Below are 17,461 nucleotides of genomic sequence, written 5' to 3'. Positions count from 1 at the left end.
TTGTTCTGTGTAACAATGTGCTCAACGGTCAAACAAAAGCCCCTAAAATAATGAATTTGCAAAAATATATTCAGTTAAAAGCAAATTGCCATAGTGCATATGTAGAGCAGTGACAGTCATCTCATTGGTTGAGCTTTGCGTCAGGCAGAATAACTAAATGATCATTGTTTAATTTCTGTATTCAGAGCCGGGGAGCTGTCAAAAAGGCTACATTGTGCTCTCAGTTTAACAATTTGTGCAGACAAATGACATAATGCCTCGTCTCCATTTAATATTTTGGTGTGACACAGCCGCTGTCAAGCTCCATCTCTCGCTCTCTTGCCACCCAAGAAAAACCACTCCTTAATGAAGAATATACAATAGCTGCATAGGTTCATTTGAATGAAGCAAGTTGTATGCACGAATTATTGAATTGAGACCAAAATTTCATTTTGTTTCCCAAGATTCACCTGAGTCACATTCAGTGACATTCAGTCAGTTACTTGAAAGAGCAAAATGGGACTGTGAGCAGGAAACGACAAACACGTGGGTATATTGTGCTCACTTTTTGTTTTACTTTTGTGATGAATCCACAGGACAAAACAGTTATTTGTGACTTGTGCAGAACTGTTGCAAATTATTTGAAAGATTATAATGTGAACTGACTTCATAATGTCCGTTACACAGCACAACATTGGGTCATACCAGATCAGAATGCAATAAGGCTGTCGGTTTGATTGGACAATAGACTTATTGTGCAGAATCAGCCTTCAGTATTTACCTGTCAACAGTGTGAGTGACAGCAATGGAAAAGGGGCATCAACAACAAAAGATGGGCTGACTGAAGCCACGTGGTGACCTTTGGAGGTGGGGCTGGTTGCCACAGTGAGATGATTATAAGTAGCAGTAGTCAGTGATACAACAGATGAAGAAGATGAGGCACAGATGCCATGTATGCCAACTCTGTGGTTGCTGTCAAGCAACCTTTGCACTCCCTACCAAATAAATGTGAATTCTTGCCAGTGTAGATTATGGTAATTTCCACTTTATAATCAGGCCCAGTTGATCCTAATTCTACAAAACATTTGTGATTAAACTTTACTTTGTGTTTAACAATGTCACTCTGAGGCAGTTGAGGAGGAACTGTTGAGGTTGTCAAATTCCCAAAAACTGATTTGTAGTAACAACAGCAAACACAGCACATTCTGTCAGTGCTTGGTTTCAGCTTCATTATGAAGCCTCTTTAGAATATACCTGCAATCGTCATATGCTTTAAAAGTTTGCCTTTCCACAGCTTTACAATGAGGAAAATATGCTGATATTAAGCACCAGAGAGACTTTTTGACAAGGATTTACAGGTTAAATTGCTGTTAATATTTTTCAATATGCTGGCTCTCTAAGGAATCATCTAAGGACATATATCATTCTTGTACGATGTAAATAAACACTCCTTTAAGTCATATGGCAGGACACTCAAGCAGAGGCAGCTACTCTCGATCTTACTGATGCCATGTGTCAGATGGTCACAGATTTCCATGAGTGCCTTGTGTGCCAAGCCTCTCTCTCAAACAATGCACCTAAACACTATAAGAGGTGGAGTCTGTGGGACATTGAAAGCACTTTAAGGTACTCTGCTTTAATTCCTGTTTTTTATTTATTTCCGTATTTATTTATTTATTTTTACAAAAAATGATTAATTACTGAATTTGTGATCTATTGGTTGTATTGAATATATAATATTGAGTGGATTTTTTTATTTGTTTTGTTTTTTTTGAGTGATGGAAGCAACTGATGTGGTTTAAAATTCAAAGTCTCACCCCCACTCCCACCCCTTAAGTATTCAATACTAATTACATTTTAAGTGAAATACATAATCATATGAATAAACCATGTGGAATTTATAAGTGAAATAATGGAATACATTATTAAAGCTCAACTCATTATTATGAAATGTTTCCCAAGTTGCATTTCATGTCACTATTCATGACAGTGTTGCTCACCTTTCAGCCAATTGTGGACCCCGTCTTAAGCTAGCAAGCTTAGCTACTGCTATGAATGTTAGCTAGTTAGCATCTTTTGGATAGAGTGAACTACATCACAGTAAAAACACAATGACTAAGTCTCTGTAGCTTTTAAGCCTTAGCTTAACTGCTCATGCTACCTGCCTAGTGGGCTAACTAGCTAGGCCGACTTGTGCTAACTGCTGTTAGCAGTGCTAGCTAGCTCCTGTTGGGAGACAGTTTGTCTTTTTGCTGTCTCTCTCTGAGGAACATCTTTGGAGTTCAAACAGGTCAGAAGTAACTCTGTTGTCAACACTGGCTCTTTACTTTCTAATAAACCAAGTTCACAACCCTGCTTAGCAAGTTAGCCAGCTATGTAGTTAGTATGAGAAGCCTTGCTAAGCTAAATAAATAACAGTTTTTAAAAAAAAAAAAAAGTTAGTAACTGTTGGTGTGCTGTGTTTATTGTATAAACTGTGTAGCTACAGTAGTTGTCGCTAACTGGCTAAAGCGGGTAGCAGTAGTTGGGCCTGCTAGCTGAAGAGGCATGTGAGGATGTGAAGGAGCAGCGAAAACACCACTGTCATGAAAAGGAATGTTTAAAAAAAAAAAAAAAAAGGAAACATTTGTTAAAAAATGAAATTCTATAAAGTTGTGATTATGCAAATAAGGTAATGAAATATTTAATGAGTTTGAAATGTAAAATTTGAATTAAATCATTTCACAAATTACTTTTTCATGGATATATTTTGATGTAATTACTATTTATAATGATTTATTAATTTGCTATTGAACACTTTGTGTTCTTCCCCTGATTTCTTAGCAGCAGCAGATTGTAATGGTAATTAACAGAAAGCTAAAAACCCTGCATTTCACTGCTCAGGCAAAAGCACAGCTGACTATCATGAAGAATAAAATTTTTGGCATAGTGATACAAGGACATCTTGTTGAAAGTAATAAAGGGAAGGATGTGGTCATTAAAACTAGCTCTCCTGCTGTACAAACCAACATGCTGTACAATCTGTGTGTCTCTTGCAGAACTGCAGTCTCACATGTTAGACTGTCTGCTTGCGACCTTCAGAATGCCAGGCCGCTTTTGTCAGCTGCCTTATTTAAGCATCACATCTGCTCTTGAAATCACACTGTGTCTTTGTGGCGGGTGGAGAAGAGATGATGGCCTCACATTTGCTCATTTGAGTGTTGATCCTCATTCACAGGTTTGGAAGCAAATGTCTCAGTCCATCGCTCTCTCCTCCTCCTGGCTCAGCAAGTGTGTATTTGAACCATCTGATATCATATATGCATAAATTAGTGACAGAGAATGATGTCACTATGTGGCTGCCTATAAATGTTTCCCATATTTTGTACAGTGAAAGGTGAAGCTCTAATGTCTTAAAAGTAGCTCTTACTGAATGTTGTACTGACCAACACGCAGTTAGGCAAACCACCAGTGGAACTTGAAATGTACAGAAACTATTAGACTATACAAACTATACAAACTGAAGGCTGCAATGTATGTTGGTTAAAAGGTGGCATAGTTTACAAAATGTATTCAGTATACATATATATATATATTTCTATTTTATTTTATTATGCTAGCTGTAAGTGACAGAGATGCAAGAATGAGTATGTGTATGAGGATGTTCTTGTATAGTTGTTTGTTTGTAGATGCATCCATTGACAGAATGTGAAAATATATGCTTGTGTATCTCAGCTGTTAAATAAAGTAGTTCAGCATTGTTTTGATGTGAGTTCATTTGATATTCAACACATTATTAATTGAAATTACACCTGAGCTTGCACCACATGAGAAACGTCAGTGCTGTTATCGTCCTTACTCATTTTGGAATCTGTTGATTTTGAACAATCAACAGATTCCACAAAGTTATATTCATCAGCTGAAAAAGACATTCACCCGAGCATGTAACAGCCAAATGTCACGTTAAGTTTCATTTGTGGAAAATAGATCCTTAAACCAACATAACCCTTCTGAGCACATCCACAACCGTAAATAGCTTCAGTGTAGCTCCTTTATACGCTTCCCTTTTTATAGTAAGGTAAAAGTCCCACATCCGTCATTTTAGCTGAGTAAATGTACCACAGTTTTATCTGAAAAATGTAACTGCAGCTTGACTGGGTACAGGCAGATGTCGTACTTCTAAATGGTCCGTCATGCTTTTAGGTTGTAGAAAGTCCTCTTCACTAATAAATGTTATTTTGCATAAAGGGTCCTCCAAAAAAAGTCAGATTTTGCACCATGATGAACAACTGTTGTACAGCGGCTCAAGCAGACTGACAACTTAAAGGGCAGAAAGAGAAGCAGATCCCTCTTTGGTAAAAGAACCAGGATGTTTTTCACTAGGAACTGGTTCCTGTTTCAGTGCCAGGTGGATGAAAATGCCTCTAACAAGGTGGTACTGACGGGCTTGTTTCAGCAGGGCCATGCTCCCAGCTTCACAAACAGCCCAGTCAGCTGATGAGACACTGCTGAGTCGACACTACTTCTCCCCTAAACTTGTCTCTGGTCTCGTGGCTCGCTGCTGACAGACGGGAAGTCGTCCAAATGTCGGTTTTCAGAAAGTTTTTTCAGACATGTTTGGTCCTGAACCAGCATAAAGACGTCTTTCACTCGGCTGCAGCACTATGAGCCGTTACATTGGGGCTTTTCACCACAAGATCCTTGTCTGGATCCCGGAGCTGCAGTCACGAGTTCTACATGACACACGGTCACTTCCTGCCTCACTCCACACCAGCTGTGGCTGCTGGCCGAGGGAAGCTGAACGTGTGCTGGATCTTTTAACTTTCTCCTCCACAGTTTGCTCTGATACCGACACGCAGAATGCTCTCCTTAGAGGAAGTGGAGCAGAGTTTAGAGAGAGAAGGACAGTCTCACGTGTTGCACTTCTGGCCGGAGCTGTGTGAGGAGGAGAGGGCCAGCTTCCTCCAGGAGCTGTCTCAGCTGGACCTGAAGCGGCTCCGGGATCACTGTGAGGGGGCCGCCGGGGCTGCAGCCTCCCCCCCTGCCAGCCTGGATGAGCACATAGAGCCGGTCCCTGCGGAGGTCATCGGCAGCGTGAGGAAAAGCGACAGAAAGTCTCTTGCAGAGTGGAGACATGAAGGTGAGTGAGAATGTTGGCGCAGTGACAACATGGAGTTGATCTTCTCAAGAATGCACATCTGGATATAGTAGTAGATGTTGGATCCCCACAAACAGTGGAATTGCAAAAAAAAAAAATCAGCTTTTCATGGGTTGAAAATGGGTCAGCACGGGTTGGAGCCCTCTACTGGGAGTCTGTGAATCCCCCCCCCCCCCCCCCCCCCCGTTCCTGAACGACTTGACTACTTGTTGCTGATAGATAGATTATTGCCATCGTCGTCGTCGTCGTCATCATCGTCATCATCATCATCATCATCATCATCAGAGTAGCGCAGTAGCAGAAGTCAGAATCAGAATCAGAATTCCTTCAATAATCCCCAGGGGGAAATTGCTTTTTGTTACACACAGCTCCAAAAAGAATAAGAAAACACTTCAATCTCAAAGTAAAACTATAAATTTATAAAAATATGTATAAAAAATTATTACACAGAGGTAAATTATTGCACCAGATGAGTCCAGAGTCTCATCATATATAAACAACATGTACACTCAGAGTGAGGAGTTGTATAGTTTGATGGCCACAGGCAGGAATGGTTTCCTGTGGCGCTCTGTAGTGCATCGTCAGTCCACAGCTTAAACATAAAACGGACTGACTGCAGTAACTTGTTATTAACTTAAGTAACTTATATTCCAGCTGTGGCCGTGCCTGCAGCAATCAAAATGGGTTGACGTGTTGGACAGATATAGAGACGCTTCTATATCTGTGGTTGGGGAGGTGTCATGTCTTCCATTTTTATGTGCAGTCTAAACGCAGAATGCATGGAAAGTAATAATTGGAATAACACCCACACAATGCTGTATTCCTGCTCTCCCATCTCTCCCATTCTGTGTAACTGGCCCCACCCTGACAGGAGCTAAAAGCCAACAGGAAAGTGTCAACCGCTGTCCTGAGAAGAGCCCTAATCAGACACACTAAGTGAATACATTTATGTGGGTGGACGGCATGTGTGTAGAGGCTTTAAACCCACAGCCTCTATAAAATACACAGTACAATAGTGCAGTGCAATATTGGATTTTTGCAGCTCAGGAGCAGAGGAAACAAACTGCAGACACTGCAGATAGACCGGACATATCCAGCAGATGAGGGAACAATCAGCATTTATTTGGAATCACCTTTGTGTCCAATATTTATTCTCTTTTAGCCCTGTTAATGGTTTCTACCAACTCCTGAGAAAAACAGCTGGCTCTTAGCTGATAAATACTGTGCCTGTCTGCTGCTTGCTGCTGAGCAGGTAGAGTACACCGGCCTTTTAGAATCTTTTTCTGTCTGCCTGCTGCTGCCAAAAACAACGCTAGGACTAAATTGTAAAGTTGTGGGCCAGCCAGCTAAACTCTCCTCAGAGCTGAGTGGAACTGCAGAGCTGAGTGATATCTCTGTGGGCTCGCCGTGACAAGCAAACACACTTTCCAGCACACTGGTGTATTTCTAGTCATGTTATTCAATAACATTACATTTCATAACATCAGAATCAGAATTCCTTTAATAATCCCAGGGGGAAATTGCTTTTGTTACACACAGCTCCAAAAAGAACAAGAATAAACTTCAAACACAAAAGTAAAAATATAAATATATAAAAGTATGTTTTAAGAATTATGTCTGATGATGTTATGAGACTGATGTTAATATTTCATGATTGCAATGTAAAAACATCCAAGGTGCATTGTCAAAAATCTATATATCTTATAGTAATAATAAAACAAGATGTGATTGTGCTGTACAAAAGTTCCCAATGACTAGAAAAAATGACAAAGGGAGAAAAAAAAGATCACTGCAATTCTCCCACTGCTGAAGGACCTACCACAGCAGTATGAAAGTAGTAACAAGTTAAAGATTAAATACCAGCTTGTACATTTGTCTGGAAGATTTTATGCCATGTAGGCCAGCTATTAGAGAGTTTAAAGGCCTTAAAGCTGACCTCTATGATCCTGCTGCTTCTCAGTGACCACTCTGTTTCAACAGGGCTGCTGCAAATCTCAGAGAATCGTGTTGGAGTCCTGCTCTTGGCCGGCGGTCAAGGGACCCGTCTTGGTGTCCAGTATCCCAAAGGGATGTATAACGTTGGCCTACCAAGCGGCAAAACCTTGTATCAAATCCAGGCAGAGCGCATTCACAAAATCCAGGAGCTGGCAGACAGAAAGCATGGCTCAGAGTGCACCGTTCCATGGTAAGATTTCTCCACTACTCTGATCGTGTTTAGGCTTATGCTGTCTGTGATGTTTATATATATATATATATATATATATATATATATATATAGCGAGAGAGACCAAGCAATTCAAAATGAAGGATTCTAGAATCACCACGTATGGAGCACAAGCTGATATAAACTCTATAAACTTAATGTGTGTTTGCATTCACTTGGCAAATGCAAATCCAGTATTTATTCTCCTTTTTACATTAAAAAAATATTTGGATCTGTAACATTAGCTGCTACATCTGTGCCACAAAGCCAAAATGTGGTAACTAGCTTTCATGTTTTGTCAAAAGACCACAAACTGACATTTCATTTATGACATAGACCTGTATAATTTCTAAGAAAACAACTAACCAAATAGTTAAAGCAAGAGAAACCAAAATTTAGTTGAAGCTGTTTCCCGTAACTGAAATCACATATTTAAATCTATATCGATTATATTAGTTTCAAGATATTTATTAAACAGTGTGGAGATGGAAAGCAACAACAACAGCTAGTGCTGTGTGTTTGTCATCTTCCTTAAAGCTTCTCCAACTGCAGAGTGCAGTTTTAGGCTGCATCTGTGGTCAATGATTTTCGTTGTGAAATAACAGTTATAAAGTTGTTAAGTCATACAAACGTAACTGTTTCTTAGAAGCTAAATAATGTCAGCGGGAGAGTAAATATAACTTTAACATTTTAACCTCTACTGCTGCTCTTCAGGTACATAATGACCAGTGAGTTCACTCTGGTTCCCACTGAGAAGTTCTTCAAGGAGAACAACTACTTTGGTTTGGAGCCATCAAATATCATTATGTTTGAGCAAAGGATGATCCCAGCAGTGACCTTTGATGGAAAGGTCATCCTGCACGGCAAAGGGAAGATAGCCATGGCTCCAGGTACAAATATCTGTGAAATCACTTTGCTTTCATGCATTGACACACTGACATCATGTCACGTTTCAAAACCTCTCTACCCTCTGTTAGATGGGAATGGTGGTCTGTACCAGGCATTGGTGGACAACAAAGTGCTGGAGGACATGAAGAAGAGGGGAGTGGAGTACCTGCATGTGTACTGCGTGGACAACATTCTGGTCAAGATGGCCGACCCTGTGTTTATTGGCTTCTGCGTGAGCAAAGGGGCAGACTGTGGAGCCAAGGTAGAGTAGTGCCAGAGTACAGTAGATTAAAAGACATGTTCTTTGTGAGAATGAACATTTATATCTCATATCTGTGCATTAAATAAAGAGCTGGAAACAGGATACACTGTGTTAATCAGTGAGCTTTAGAGGTGTTCGAAGGTGTTTTCTGTGCTTTAAGGATAACTCAAATATTTTTAATCCTCAGCCCCATTTTTACATATTCAGTCAAAGTAGGTTCACTAAAAGCGCTTGTTTTTGCCACTCACAGGCTCAGCTAGTTATTCTAAGTGTCTGACAGCATTATGGAAAGGATCCCTACGAGATAGAACAGTGAGATCCTTTTGATTTAACCACAAACAGCCGTTACATCCCTCTCTCCAAAGCCACCAGACTCAACTACAGTTTCAAACTGTAAAAAGCCACAATGAGTGTGTTTCACTCAAAGTAATTCTTAACCTGCACGATAATGTTAACTTTATGGCACAAGGTGTCAGGGAGCAACAATTCAATCACTAATAATGATTAGTTCCATGTCTATATCTCTCAAAATGAATATGTTGCTAATACTAAATACTAGTTTTCATAAAGAAAATAAATTATATCATAGACATAAATGATGTCACAGACTAGTATATAAAACAAAAATCAGAGAGGGGAAAAATTGTAATTCCTGTTTCCATCTGGCCTCACCCCTCTGTCATGTGTCAGGTGGTGGAGAAGGCATACCCTGCAGAGCCAGTGGGTGTGGTTTGCAAGGTGCAAGGTGTGTCCCAGGTGGTGGAGTACAGCGAGATCCAACCAGAGACGGCTGAGCTCCGAGGACCTGGAGGGGAGTTGATGTACAGTGCTGGAAACATCTGCAATCACTTCTTTACCAGGGCTTTCCTGCAGGATGTGGCAGAGTAAGAGTGTGCACTGACACAAACAGTATGTTTGAGTAGAATCCTGCGAGGATCACGTTAAAGTGAGATCAGACATTGACATATTGACGAGCAAAGCTCCACAGGACACATCCATATCCACTAGTTTGGGTCATGTTTTTTTTTTTTTGGCCACCTGATATGGCACACGTTTGCTCTCAATTTCTCATCTGCAAACCTAGCACATACGGATAAACATGAGCAGTCATTAGGAGCCATGTTTCTTTTATTTTTAAAGTGGACCGAGGACATCTAACAGGTTGACACCTCACTTTCAGGTCAAATGGAGCAGTTTCAAATGTAGTCCTCTGCTAGACTTAATTATATTCTGATTTGTTCAGTGCTTACACAATTATTTTGTCTTTTTTTTTACTTTCATACAGAATGTAATTGGAATTCTCAAGGGGTAATATACAAAATGTTGTCAAGTAAGCTCATCAGGCATTCAGAGCACTGAATTCTACCAGATGATGTGATGTGAAATGGTCCATTCACACACAGGCTTGTAATAACTTACAGTAAAGTATAAAACTAGTTTAATTGCCTAATGGTCGCGATGTTAACTGTGAGTGGGTTGTCCACCAATCGGAATTAAACTGCCAATAATCAGAAGATAGTCGGTTTGATCCTCCTTTCACATCTTTTGTGGATATTCACAACACTTCAGTTCCTCTCAAAAACTAAAAAAAGAAATGAGTAGATTTTTATGACGCAACTGTGGACTTTCATGCCCCCTGCAGGATAAACCCTATATTTTATCTTCCTTTACATTAAAAATGCTTTTGATTTCCTACTATTTTTGTTCATCCTACAGGAAATTTGAAGGCCAACTGAAACAACATGTTGCAATCAAGAAAGTGCCCTTTGTGGACACATGTGGCAATCATGTCAAACCCACCAAACCCAATGGCATAAAGATGGAGAAGTTTGTTTTTGATGTCTTTCCGTTCTCAAGGTATTGTTGATTATTAGATTGTGTCTTTAGCCATTGACATCTGTTTGATTCTACATAAAATGACATAAGACACTGTCTCTACAGCTAATTAAAACATTAACTTTGTTTCTTTGAAAGGAACTTTGTTGTGTTCGAGGTTGTAAGGGAGGATGAGTTTTCCCCCCTGAAAAATGCAGATGGAGCAGCGACAGACAACCCGACCACGGCCAGAAACTCTTTGCTGGCTCAACACTGCCGCTGGGCCACAGCTGCAGGAGCCACCCTGTTGGATGAACATGGGAATGCCCTTCCTCTTACAGCCAGGTCAGAATACTAATGCAACTAGAGGGTCCTCTAAATGAGAAGGGAACAGAACAGTCCTTTTTCACAGCAAAGTGCACTTTTTAGCAGTGAGGGTAATATTGGAACCAATAATATTAATGAAAAGTGTGCACTGTGAGAAAGTAGATATTTTTTACTGCACATAACGCAAAATCACAAATGTCCCTCCAAGGCTTCACAGTTTGCACAGCAAACAACACCCTAAATCATTAGACCCTGATAGAAAGGTCTGTTAAACAGATTAATTTCAGACATTCCCAAATGCTACAAAATTACATTTCATCACATTTTTGCATTAAAGAATAGTTCAATACGCTTTTAAGCCAGCAGTTAGATGAGATGACAGATACCACCCCTAGTCTGTGCATTAATATGAAGCTGGTGCCAGCAGGCAGTTAGCTTAGCATAAAGAGTGAAACCATTCAAACGGAAGGGGAAATTTTCTGAAAGTTCCAAATTCACGAGTTTTTGACGCTTTGAGAAATGGGGGATAAATGTATATCCTAATATGTCAAACTGTTTCCAAATCCATCTGGTCAAATCCACAGCAGTGGATATCCTCAAATCTACAGTAGGAAATTCCCCCATGGAAAAGCAAAATAATCATAGCAGCCAATAACTGAGTATTGCATTAAGAAATAATGGGAAAGAAATCTGAACCTATCCTTGAAATCTAAACATGTGTTTGTTGTGTGTATGATTTTTTTTTCCACAGTGTATCAGCAGCGGACAATCCTCCAGCAAAATGTGAGATTTCACCGCTGGTCTCCTACTTTGGAGAGGTGAGGACAAGTGAAAGTGCCCATAAAGCCAAATAAAAAAGATACTGGAGAAAAGCTTCATTTTATAGATGTAGGCCAAAGCTATAGTTTAAATCTATAGAGTAGTAACAGCTTGATCTTTGAATAAATAATTTTCAGTTTTCTCAGCTTGTATTTCAAATTATGTGTGGACGATGAATACACTGCTGTCATGAGAATGAGCCCTTCCTAACTGACTAATACGATGCTGTAATTTAACCTCCATGTCACTTTCTCTGCCAGGGCCTGGAGCAACTGCTGAAAGGGAGGACACTGCCGACTCCCTTTATTCTGGATGAAAAAAGGGCCAAAGAGCTGCAGGCCCAGTAACTTTTCTCTGATTGTAGAGGATGGTGTGACGGCAGCAGAGATTCCAGTACAGTGGAGTATAGAATGGACATGGCAACCCTGGAATGATCGCCTAATAATGCACAGTTTTTGAAGTCTATGTGAAGATAATCATATCAAACTGCCATTACATGCATCTCATGTAATTGTTTCTGTTGAACTGCAAATCATGTGATGTGATCACTTTTAAACAAATAAGGGACTAGCGTTGAATTGGGGGAATTTATAAAAATGTTTTGTTTTACACACAACAAAAACTTGAATCAAAATACCTCACCTTGTGTCCTCTCCCATTCTTTCTAGGAACGTCTGCCTCATTAACTTTAAAGGTGCAATAGTTACATTTCAACTGTGGCAAGACAAGTGTGAGGGAATTTTATGCTTTAATTATTTTTTCAATGACATGCAGTTAACTGGATGTTAATGGGGAGATGCTGTGTGGTCTATTTCAGAAAAGTATTATATAAGATAAGATAATAAGTCATGGAAAACCTCCAGCAGCAGCTTCTATAAAGGCTCAGGTGTAGGGCTATGAACTTCACATACCAGCCTGCCATGTGGTTTGGTCAATTTAACACAAAGGTAGTAAACAGTTGATTAATAGAAGACATGTGTAAGAGTAAATGGTGGTAGATTAGCATGACATGAAATGTGTACGTGGTTCAAAGACTGTACCTACAGAGCCACAGACTTTCTTTAGTTTAGAAGTACAATGACAGTAAATGGAGTGTGAGAGAGGCTGTTCTGCTGTTTAACAGGAGAGTCTGTTACATTTTTGGATTAGCTTTCAGGCACTGTTATCATAAGAAGATAATTCATACAGATACACCGCTGCTGTCTGAAAAAGATAGTATTTGACCTGCATCCATCATTAGAATGAAGCAGTGTGTCCGTCCGCAGCTGACTGACTGTCCCTCCCGGCCACCCTATCCTGGGCCGCCACGTGACCGGCGCTTGGCCAATCACAGCTGGGATTAAAGGGACATCAACACAAAACAAACGCATTAAAACCATGGACTGTTGAGACAAGGATGGCTTGTATTGCGTTGTAGCTGGGGGTTTAGTCGGTGTATTATAGCTTATTGAATCACATAATGTCTTAAATTTAAAGGTGATATTTTAAGACACATTTAATTCAATGTTTGGCTCAGTCACGCGAAACAAATAAGGTGAACGCCGAAGGCTGGCGCAGACGGTCGGGTCCCAGCCGTCAGTTCTCTTGACCACAGGAACGTTAGCGGGCTTCCTGACAGGACACTCTGTCGGGCTTCTGTACCAACACCGCTGGCTCGTTTTAGCATTTTGTCATTAGCTAGCAGCTAACCACGGACCGGCTGGCTCGTCGCTGACGCTGCCGTCACTCTGGACACCCAGGGCCGCCCGCAGAATGCGATGGGTGCTCTAACATGCTAAGACCATGTTCAAAAATGTGTTTGGCTCAGGGTTCCTGGTAAGAACAGCTCATGTGATCCTGACATGGATCATAACGCTGATACTCTTCCTACATGATACAGGTAATTCTGCCACACGTCCACATGACAATAACATGGCTTCAAGTGATGTGTAGCGTTAATATCTAAGCCAGCTCGTGCTGTGTAATGACAAAACCATCTATACTGATGCTAGCTGAGGAAGGCAGCTAACGTTACTGTCCAGATTGGCACTTTGACACAAACTGGAGCTATGATGTATGAAATAAAGAGGCCAGGGCAGGAGCCAGCCTGTGGGGAACCCCTCAGCAGGACTTAACACAGTGTCCTCTCGTGTTTTTGGTTGAAGAGCTGAGGAAGCAGGAGGAGACAGGCCAGCTCGTCCAGCCTGTGCTCTTCGTCCTGCTGGTGCTGCTGTCCGTCTTGCTCTATTTCGCTGTTTCGCTGATGGACCCTGGCTTCATCTTGTCTGATGACAGCGATTTACAGGTGAGTAATGATCGCTAGAATCATGTGCAGGGGCAGCAGAGTAGATGTTTCTTGTTAAAAAGATCTATGGTACACTTTTATGTTTTGGGATAATGGTGAAAGAAAAGTAGTGTAAAAATGTATGAATCCAGTCTTTTATTTGTTGTCATTTATTCTTTGACTGATTTCAGTTGACAGTATCTCCTACTTCTTCCTCATAGCATTGCAGATGTATTGAGTTGCAGTGCAGGTGTCCCTGTTTTGAAGTCAGTATCTGTATCTCAGAGAAGGAATGTATGGAATATCAAGTGTCATCTGACATTGCAAGTTGATTAATGTCATGTTGGTTAATGTAATTCACAGTGTCTTGGAGAATGGCGTGTGCAGTAATGTTTGGCTACTTAATTTGCCAGTTATTCAAAGATTTAGTGAACATGTGATAAGACCAGTTGTGGTAAACGACTTGTGATACAGAGTGTGTGCACGTGGTGGGTGCTTTAAAATGTCTTGTCATCTTTGTGGTAATGTAAATGCCAAAGGAGCGCACACATCAGCTCATGAGAAAAGCTTGAACTGAAAATGGGCAGTTTGTCTCGTGTGTTCACACCAGTTCACGCTGGGAGTGACGGAGGAGCAGCAGGACATGATCCCACCAACCACCAAATCCCTGCGACAGCGCCGCTGTGGCCACTGCCTGCTGCAGGTAAGCTACCCAAAAGAGTGTCAAAGTCTATTGATATAATACATGTTATCTTACATGTTTTTCACTAAAAGTGATCTTTGTTTGATTTCCATGCTTGGTTTCATACTTTGAACACACAGTAGTGGTGGTTCAGTCTATATTGTGTCTTATATAATGCTATTTCAAAGTCTTTATTTCATAAGAATGCAGATATCGAACACAAGTAAAGCCGACAGAGATATTTAAGATGGATATAGTCTCTTTTTTTTTCTTTTTCAGCTCAACTAGATACAAGGGACAGGCACAAATGCAAACAAGAAAAACAACATAGGGTAAAAGAAGGAAAGGCGGGTGTCCAGAAGGTTTGCTTAGACTAGTGAAAGTTCATTTTTGACCCAGGAAACCGTAGTTTGACCAAAAAATTTCAAATAGAAAATTTAACTCAAGCTCCACTCACTAGCCTTTACTGGGGCTTTCAACAACACCTCACAGACAGCATCCACTCAGTTGTAAAGTATGTGACTTCAGACATGTGTTTGTGTGATAACACTAGTGATAACACAGAAAGACCTGGAGGAGAGCTTCAGATGTAGAGGAGGACCTTGAGTTAAGATTCATGTGGACATGGTGTAATTTGTCATCTCTGAGGTGCCGTTGGAGCTCACAGGCTGAAATATGACACTTGAAGTCCTACACTACTTGTAGGATCCGTCAGAGGTATAGAATATCACAGGGGTTGCCAAGCAGCACAGATCTATGTTATGCACCTGTACCACTTCTAGTGAACACCAAACATCATATGATACAGGAACAGGGCTTATTTAAGCACGTCTCTGTGTACAGCGGTGCATAGGACCTCCTTTCTGTAACATCCAATTTAAAAACGTCAACTGTGACCAAATCTAATTAGATCTAATGTTTTCTGACACTGTAGGATTTTTTTAAAAATCAATTATAAGCAATTGACAAAAATCTTGTTTATGTACAGGTCATTCATTCACCCTAAACATAAAGAAGAGCCACACTAAACACACACAATTTAAGATTATCCAGATACTCTCCGAAAAGCTCAGATGTTTCACAATGATGCCAAACGTCCACATTCCTGATATGTTTTTCAGATAGTGGGGCTGTGAACACAGAGGTGAGATCTCTCCAGCCCCGTAGATGTAGTTTCATTGTTCTCTGGGACTTAAACAGATGGTCAACAGCTGTTTTCCAAAGACAGAATACTGGGGCATCATGTGTATTGTGAGTCAGTGAAGGTCTACAGCCTCAGAAATCTCATTAGAACTTCCAGTCTGATGAGCAGCAGCTAGATTGTTTTTCACAGCAATGGTCAAAATCGGCTTTACGGAACACTGGCCAGGACTAGCTCAAATCCAGCCTGGCTATTACACAGTGTTAAAACAAGGTTAAAGCCAATGCTCCTGCTCCACATAGCATGAATGTATGCTTTAAATACAGAGGGGTTTTTGTTTCCTCTAAATACAATGATCTTTATTCTAAGCAGCAGCCAATGAGATCAAAACACTGCCAGACGTGTCAGCACTGTGTCCGCCGTTATGACCATCATTGCCCCTGGATTGAAAACTGTGTTGGTGAGAGGAACCACCGCTGGTTTGTGCTTTACCTTGCTGTCCAGCTGCTGGTGCTGCTGTGGGGGCTGCATATTGCCTGGTGAGTGCATCACCATCACCAGTCACCTGCTGACACATTTATGATGCAAAGCCTTCACACATTGCTTCCTTCCTGCGTGTGTCCTCAGGACGGGTTTCAGTTACGTGCCCACCTGGCAGCTGTGGCTACGTACCAACGGCGTGCTGCTGACCGTGGCCGTGCTGGTGGCCCTGCTCTCGCTGATCGTGCTGCTCCTGCTCGGCTCCCACCTCTACCTGGTTTCTCTCAACACCACCACCTGGGAGTTCATGTCACGCCACCGCATCTCCTACCTCAAACACTGTGGCGCGGATGAAAACCCCTTTGATCGCGGCACATTCCACAACCTTTGGGGTTTCTTCTGCGTGTGGGGCACAGTGGTGTGGGAGCAGGTGTACTTCAGGGAGGGCAGCGACCAAGTCTAGGAACACATGACAAGCATTAACAGACTTAAAAGACTGAACAACCTTTCTGGATTTAACCACAAATTTGGAAGATAAACATGGCGGTGTGCAGTTTACCTTTATAAAGGCACGTGTTGTTGTGCCATAACTCTGCAATGTTTTCCCATTTCCATTTGCAGTCCACATTTGCTGCCCCTCCCCTCTTCCTAAGTTCCTTCCTAAGGCTAAAACTTGGTAAGTTACCCACTCCTAGTCACCATTTCCATGTTAACAACAGGTTACCAGCACTACTCATCAACAATTGTTTACAATGATTCAAGTATACTTTTCACCTAAGTCAGGAAGTTATCCACATTTGAAGGCTCAGAGTGCAGCGCTGTTGACTTAAGCTTGATCCATGTTTGTGCACCCACATCACACTTGACCCACACTTCTACGCACTCCTCTGAATCATTCACGTGGGCCGTAATTAAGTGTTTGAAAGACTCCTGGGGCCAGATGTATAAGCAATATGTACGCACAAAAACCATGTGTTTTCCCACACATGAACCGGTCAAAGAAGCACACCTCACGCAGACTTCAGAGCAGTTTAGATGCTGTGGGTGAAATGGTATGGTGGATATGACATGAAGTGAGAGATGTGAACCTTAAAGTGATCTTATGATGATGGTTTACAGGTACAGGTGATGAATTAGTGGTATGCCTGCTATAAATAGCCACACCTGCTTGTAGTGACCACTGTTCAAGAGCCTGTTCCCACAGTGTTTAAGATAAGAAGAGAACCAGGTTTACGCACAGCTTTATAAATCTAATGAAAAGAATGCGTATGCACATTTCTGTCTTTGTATGTTTGGTTGTAAATCTTCAGTGTTTTATGCATCTGGCTTCTGGAGTACTTCTGGTCTTACCGTGACACACAGTGAACCTGACTAATGGACTGTTAATTAACTCTGAAGTTTACTTTTAAATATTGCAAATATTGCATAGCGATTTGATTAGAAATATACTTATCTGTACATTTGT

The 17,461-nt window shown here is 41.1% G+C and overlaps 2 protein-coding genes across 2 annotated transcripts; both read left to right on the top strand.

Moving 5' to 3' along the window:
- The first annotated feature begins 4,519 nt into the window (after positions 1-4,519).
- uap1l1 (UDP-N-acetylglucosamine pyrophosphorylase 1, like 1) lies at positions 4,520-12,036 on the top strand. The gene is made up of 9 exons (XM_070850192.1): positions 4,520-5,098; positions 7,097-7,301; positions 8,034-8,209; positions 8,297-8,469; positions 9,160-9,353; positions 10,186-10,326; positions 10,444-10,629; positions 11,363-11,429; positions 11,691-12,036. Exons 1-9 carry the CDS (start codon positions 4,819-4,821, stop codon positions 11,775-11,777), a joined length of 1,509 nt encoding a protein of 502 aa, XP_070706293.1. The 5' UTR covers positions 4,520-4,818; the 3' UTR covers positions 11,778-12,036.
- Positions 12,037-13,124: 1,088 nt separating this feature from the next.
- Positions 13,125-16,985, top strand: zdhhc12b (zinc finger DHHC-type palmitoyltransferase 12b). Its single transcript, XM_070850609.1, has 5 exons — positions 13,125-13,309; positions 13,575-13,714; positions 14,304-14,396; positions 15,889-16,055; positions 16,144-16,985. The coding sequence occupies exons 1-5, from the start codon at positions 13,213-13,215 to the stop codon at positions 16,457-16,459; spliced, it is 813 nt and encodes a 270-aa protein (XP_070706710.1). The 5' UTR covers positions 13,125-13,212; the 3' UTR covers positions 16,460-16,985.
- The last annotated feature ends 476 nt before the right edge of the window (positions 16,986-17,461 follow it).

Source organism: Pempheris klunzingeri, chromosome 19 (assembly GCF_042242105.1).
Source record: "Pempheris klunzingeri isolate RE-2024b chromosome 19, fPemKlu1.hap1, whole genome shotgun sequence".
NCBI lineage: Eukaryota > Metazoa > Chordata > Actinopteri > Acropomatiformes > Pempheridae > Pempheris > Pempheris klunzingeri.
Note: the sequence above shows the minus strand (reverse complement) of the source record. Positions and strands in the feature narration are given on the sequence as shown.

Coding starts and splice junctions, on each gene's coding strand:
- uap1l1 (XM_070850192.1), top strand. CDS start 4,819: ATGCTCTCCTTAGAGGAAGTGGAGCAGAGTTTAGAGAGAGAAGGACAG. Junction 8,470..9,159: donor GGGCAGACTGTGGAGCCAAG/GTAGAGTAGTGC, acceptor GTCATGTGTCAG/GTGGTGGAGAAGGCATACCC. Junction 10,630..11,362: donor GCCCTTCCTCTTACAGCCAG/GTCAGAATACTA, acceptor TTTTTTCCACAG/TGTATCAGCAGCGGACAATC.
- zdhhc12b (XM_070850609.1), top strand. CDS start 13,213: ATGTTCAAAAATGTGTTTGGCTCAGGGTTCCTGGTAAGAACAGCTCAT. Junction 14,397..15,888: donor GTGGCCACTGCCTGCTGCAG/GTAAGCTACCCA, acceptor TATTCTAAGCAG/CAGCCAATGAGATCAAAACA. Junction 16,056..16,143: donor TGGGGGCTGCATATTGCCTG/GTGAGTGCATCA, acceptor GTGTGTCCTCAG/GACGGGTTTCAGTTACGTGC.